At 51.4% G+C, this 5,396-nt stretch overlaps 1 protein-coding gene across 1 annotated transcript in view; it reads right to left on the minus strand.

Annotated features, from left to right (window-relative positions):
* ATP5MF (ATP synthase membrane subunit f) overlaps positions 1 to 4,487 on the minus strand; it is a 4,651-nt gene extending 164 nt beyond the window's left edge. Inside the window, exons 1-4 of the mRNA XM_045285169.1 lie at positions 4,404 to 4,487; positions 1,446 to 1,553; positions 390 to 506; positions 1 to 61 (exon numbers count right to left, since the gene is read on the minus strand). Coding sequence (XP_045141104.1) covers positions 33 to 61; positions 390 to 506; positions 1,446 to 1,553; positions 4,404 to 4,416 — 267 coding nt within the window. The 5' untranslated portion in view covers positions 4,417 to 4,487 and the 3' untranslated portion in view covers positions 1 to 32. The remainder of the gene's footprint in view (positions 62 to 389; positions 507 to 1,445; positions 1,554 to 4,403) is intronic.
* Between the last annotated feature and the right edge of the window lie 909 nt (positions 4,488 to 5,396).

The raw sequence follows: 5,396 nt of genomic DNA on the forward strand, positions 1-5,396 counted from the left end.
GGCACTCTTGCCGCAGCTTCACCGTAGCTTCCTCAGTGGTATTTCCGTAACCGCTCATGTTCTGAAGGGAGAAGAAAAGTTTAGTGAAAGGTGTTAAGTACAAGAGACAGGAGGAAAGGCCGAGATTAACTGGGGAGGTGACCCCAAACTTGAGCCAATGGCCTGGAAACTAGCGGGCAGACATCTCCAAGCTGTGTTGCCCCAGGGTCTTCCAGAACCCTCCCCAAGTATAGGCTCCACCTCAGATTCTCCCTTCTGAACTCTCCCAATAATGTCCCATACACAGCACTGTTCAATGGGTCCGGCAGTCCTGTCAGGTGGGAGCACAGGCCGGGTGACTGCAGAGTGCTGCTGCCCCCGCCCACCACCACCACCTGAAAGGCACTCACTGAGCTCCTTGTAGGACAGGCAGTAGCTGAAAACCACATAGGCTGCCAACACCATGGACAGGCCAGCGACGCTCCCCTTCCTCACGTTGACGTACTTGTTATAATACCGATCGTAACCTGCAACCAGAAGAGGCTGTCACTGCCGGGTACACACAACCAGGCCAAGGCGGGAAGCAATGAAGGCTCAGAGCCCCTGGTCCTGCACTCACTGGCTGATTCTGAAAGATGCACAAATTCGCCCAGGGAGGGCCTGGAGCATCACAAATGCAGGGCCTGTACCAGACTCTGGCTGTGCCCTTTGGCCTTGGACTCTGAGGCCTTGAGCCTCCAGTCTAGGAATCCCCTCCCTCCAATTCTGATCAAGACCATCTTACCAAAAAAGTCCCTGAGGGTTTCTCTATGCGCTGGGAGCCTCAACCCATGCCAACAATCCACCCACCTCCAGGGGACACACTCCCCACCCACCCCACCCCTTCTCTGGCAGGCTCCTGGCATGAAGAGCTGAAGGTAAAGGTAAGCACAAAAAGCTATGATTTAAAAGAAAGGGATGCCAGGACAGTGCAGGGCACTGTGAGCAGACCAACCACCTTCACACCTCTACCTTAGTAGAGGAAGGAAGGGACACTACCTTAGTGTTCTTAGTGGCCACTGATAGACAAGAAACAGGTGGAGGGGGGAAAAAAAAAGACAGGCGGAGGGGGGCACTGGCACTGAAAAATCACTGCAGATCCATAGAGGAGGCCGTTAGAAATCCTAATCAAGGAAGGGGACACTGTGCTGGCAACTGTGCATCAAACTCCCTTCCCTCTTAAGGTTTTATGAGAGAAAAGGCTCAGACACATTTTTTAAAGAGGTGACAGCGGCATTGATTCAAACAACAAAAACATGGCCTTGGCTGAAATCTCTCAGGTGAGCCTGGGACAGGGCCAAACAGGATCATTCCAGGCTGACTAGCTCTCCCTGCCCATCTACCCCAAGGAAGGAGCTGAACGCCTTCCCCTCCAGGTCCTGGCTTATGACCACTTTGGAGGTCGGCTTCCACTTGCAGGCTCTGACCTCTCCGAAAGGCGCCAGCAATGCCCATCGGGGTGAAGTCCCGCATCAGCACCCAGCTGGGCAGCTCCGAGATCCTGACATCCAGGAGGCGCTTCTCCTTCAGGGGAACTGAAACAGAAAGAGAAGACAAAGTGATGGAAACGCTCTGAGCACCAAAATGGACCCTGCCCCCTTGGACTTGTTATTGTGAATCAGGCAGGTTTACAGACTAGATCAACTTCACATGCAGCAGTTCAAACACACACATATTCCAACCATTCAATGGAGACATCGACTCCATAAACTACGAATGTTCCTCCAAATCCATGGTTTCATGCTTTATTCATGAACCAGATGTTTCCATGACAGGCTGCAGGAAATTATGTAAAAGGTGAGCCCCAGGTTCTGAGGGAGGGAAGTACTGAAGCGAAGGGCATAGATTACTTCAACTGCAGCGTCTGCGTATAGGAGGCAGCTTCAAAATAGTCTTGAAAAATGGAACCAGAAGATAATGGAATTTTCCCACGAACTTACAACGACTTTATTTGATTTATCAGGAGGGAAGGACACATCGAGATGTTGGGCAACTAGGCTGAGGTCACACAGCACACAGACAGCGGAGACAGGACTCACAGCTCCCCTGCAGGAGAGTCGACTGCCCCTGTGGTTTCTGAGGCTGTAAATCAAATCATTATGGGAGTAGAAAGCCTTATCCTTATCTTTCTCCTGGTGGATTCAAACTGCTGACCTTGTGGTTAGCAGTCCAATGAGAAATCCACTATCTCCGCCCTGCCCCCCCCCCCCAACTATCCTCAGCCAAAGATAAAGATTAATCATGTATTTGCATTTTAGAAATGCTTGGGCATTCTTTTTTCTCATGATCAGTTTAAACATTCTTTCTAGTGTTGTGTGCCTGCTCAATGCACCCGACACTTAGCCACCCCTGTGTATCAGTGGAGGCTCGCCTGCTGCTATGATTCTGAACATATTTCAGTAGAGCTTCCAGATCACAAGAGACTAGAAAGACGTGAAAAACCCATGAAATTACTGAATATAAACTGATGATCTCACCTGTAAACCTTCACCCAGTTCACAATAAAAAGTTAACAATTAACAATAACAAACTTTATGGATCATAAAGATAAACAACCATAGGAAGAACCAGACTAAATCACACCAAGGTTTCCTCTCTGGAGGTCGAAAGAGAGGCTACAGTACCTTTAGGACCAGCCTCAAGAGTCCATCAAGAGGACTTCCACAGGTCTCCCGATGCCTGAGACCCTCACCCATGGCCAAGGCTTTCAGGCCTACTGTACAACCAGAAATCAGGGTCTCAACTTCCTGCCTATTGGCTGTCAACAAGCCATGACAGGTGAAGGCACAGATAGATGGCTAACACGCATGCAGGCCTGAAACTTCCATCTGGCCTCATCCAACAAATACAAGGCTTAAAAAAGCTCGTGAAAAAATGAAATGAAAAGATAATGGAAGTTTTCCATGAACTTTTTGAAGGCCTTCATACTGGGGGAGCTGCTGACTGCTAACTGAAGGGCAATCAGTGTTCAAATCCACCAGAGGCTCCACAGAAGACCCACAATCTGCTCCCATACAGGAGAATGCTTAGGAAAAACCCTATGGAGCAGTTTGACTCTGTCACCGGAGGTCACCGCAAGTAGAAATCCACGGGGCAGGCGTTTAACAACAAGGGTATGTAGGCAAATGCTCTCTTTTCACATGCCATCTCCTCTCAACAGTAAAACAGCCCATTGTACAGAGCAGAAAACAGCTTCTCATCCTGGTCTGAACCCTGCTTCACTTCTCCAGCCCGAGATGAAGACTATGGAGTCTGAAGAGAGAGAGAGACAGACAGACACACACACACACGGTGATCAAAACTGCAGGGTGATCGCTGGTGGTTCTTCTCATCTTCCAAGTATGATCAACACTCCTCCTGCCACCCACTGCAGGATGAAGCTACAGCATGCGTGGATCAATGGCTACAGCAACGATCAGTGGCTACAACATGGTTTCCGTTATCCAGAAAGTAAAAGTACACGCCCAGTGAGGGTCGAGATGTACACACGAGAGTCCCTGAAAAGCCAGCCTGTGGATAAAGCCTCAGTCTACCACACGGCCCCTGATAACTCACTACCATTGAGTTGATTCAGACTCTCAGCAACCCTACTGGAGAGAGCAGAATTGCCCCTGTGGGTTTCTGAGGCGGCCCGCCTTAGCGGGCGGAGGAAGCCTCCTCTTTCTCCCTCCAAGCTGCTGCTGGCCTGCTCCTTCCAGGGGCTACTATCTATTCTTCCTTCCAGCCCCGTCCACTCATGGGAGGTGGCCCGCCCAAGGTCACTTCGTTCCTTTAAGCCCTCTCAACACAAGCAATGCGTACGCACCGGGCCTTACTGGTGGGAGGCACAACCTCGATGATTAGCTACTTTGGATCATGGTGGTGCTGAGGGGTAAGCACTGGGCTGCTAACTGCAAGGTCGGTGGCTTAAATTCAGTTCCCACGAGAAAGATGAGGCTATCTCTGTTCCCATAAAGATTTGCGGTCTCAGAAACTCGAATGGCGTCGCTATGCGCCAGAAACGACTAGATAGATGGCAGTGGGTTGGGTTTGGTAACAATGTGACCTTTCGCTTTGGGGAGGGCAGCAGCTTGCCCGCAGGGGGCCAAGGCAAAGCGCGCGGAGGGAAACCTGGAAGCTCTTCCTTCGGAGCGAGAAGAGCCAGGCCCGAGGCGGCGCGTTCCCAGGCCTGCAGCTCTCCGCCCAGCTGCCCTCCGCTCGGCGGGCGGCCCGGAGCCCCAGGCTAAGGCCGGCCGCACCTCGGAGGGACCGCGAACAGGACCCTGCGCGAAAGGCAGGCGGCTCGCAGCTCCTTCGATTCCGTCCCCTCCCAGTACGCACGCGGATCTCGCACCCTGGTTCCAGCCTCCTACGCGGTGGCCAAATAGCCCCAGCAGAGGACTCACCGGGAGACGCCATCTTTGAGTCCTGGGTGTCCGCTGCGCTGGGCCGTGCGGGTGCTGCTGGGTAGGTAGCAAGAGCGCCTGCGCGCTGGGGAGCAGAGGCTCACGGGAAGCAGGTCACAGCTGGAACGAGGCTGGGCGGGCCAGAGCGCCATGGAGTGAAGGGCGAACACCTGAAGGGCAAAGTACTATAGTAGTACATGATTTCTGAGTGGTGGACTTTCTTCAGGACTCCTCTTCCCAGGAGGAAGGAAGAGGGCGGTAGAAAGGAAGCTAAAGAAAAGTGACACAAGGGAGAAGGCATCCTGGCGTTCTTAACCTATTCAGTTCAATTTGTTGTGCTGATTACAAGGGCTGAGAGAAGACCCTTGCTCCCGCATGCTCCAACTCGTGGAATCCCAGGAACGAGGAAGAGCAGGTGTCCACGACTGGACACCAAATATGTCTAATTCAAGAGCTCCAGTATGTGCCCAGACGCTCTGAGGACTTAAGGAAACAAGACCCTCGTGGGACAAAGCACGAGGGTCTTCTGTCACTTCTCTGGGCACAGTGATGCCTCACCACCATCTTGGTTTTTGGAAAAGCCACGATCTGGTGTAGATGACCAAAGACTTGGGTCACTGGAGGCCATACCTGCTTCGGCCATCCTGACCTGAACAAGAGCTTCAATCCTCTGACTCCTAGTTTCCACCACTGGAAAACAGGGGTGTAATGCTTAACCCACATCATTGTGATAGGAATTAAATAAAACTATGTATGTGAACATAACAAATAACATCAGGTGAAGAGCTGAGCGGCTATTTTGAATTGGACCACAACCACAGGCAATCATGAGGACTTATTACAATAGAAGTTCTCAGAAAATTAAAGACCATACTTGTGAGAAAAAGGCCAAGAAAGTTGCATTGAGGATTTTTTTTTTCCAGGCAGAACTGACTTGCTGTTTCTCCAAGGGAAGCAAGAGCAGCCCTGTGAGAACTGCACTGGTAAACCTTC

Source organism: Echinops telfairi, unplaced genomic scaffold (genome assembly GCF_000313985.2).
Source record: "Echinops telfairi isolate 266 unplaced genomic scaffold, ASM31398v2 ScPeMD7_5;HRSCAF=22, whole genome shotgun sequence".
NCBI classification, from domain to species: Eukaryota; Metazoa; Chordata; class Mammalia; order Afrosoricida; family Tenrecidae; genus Echinops; species Echinops telfairi.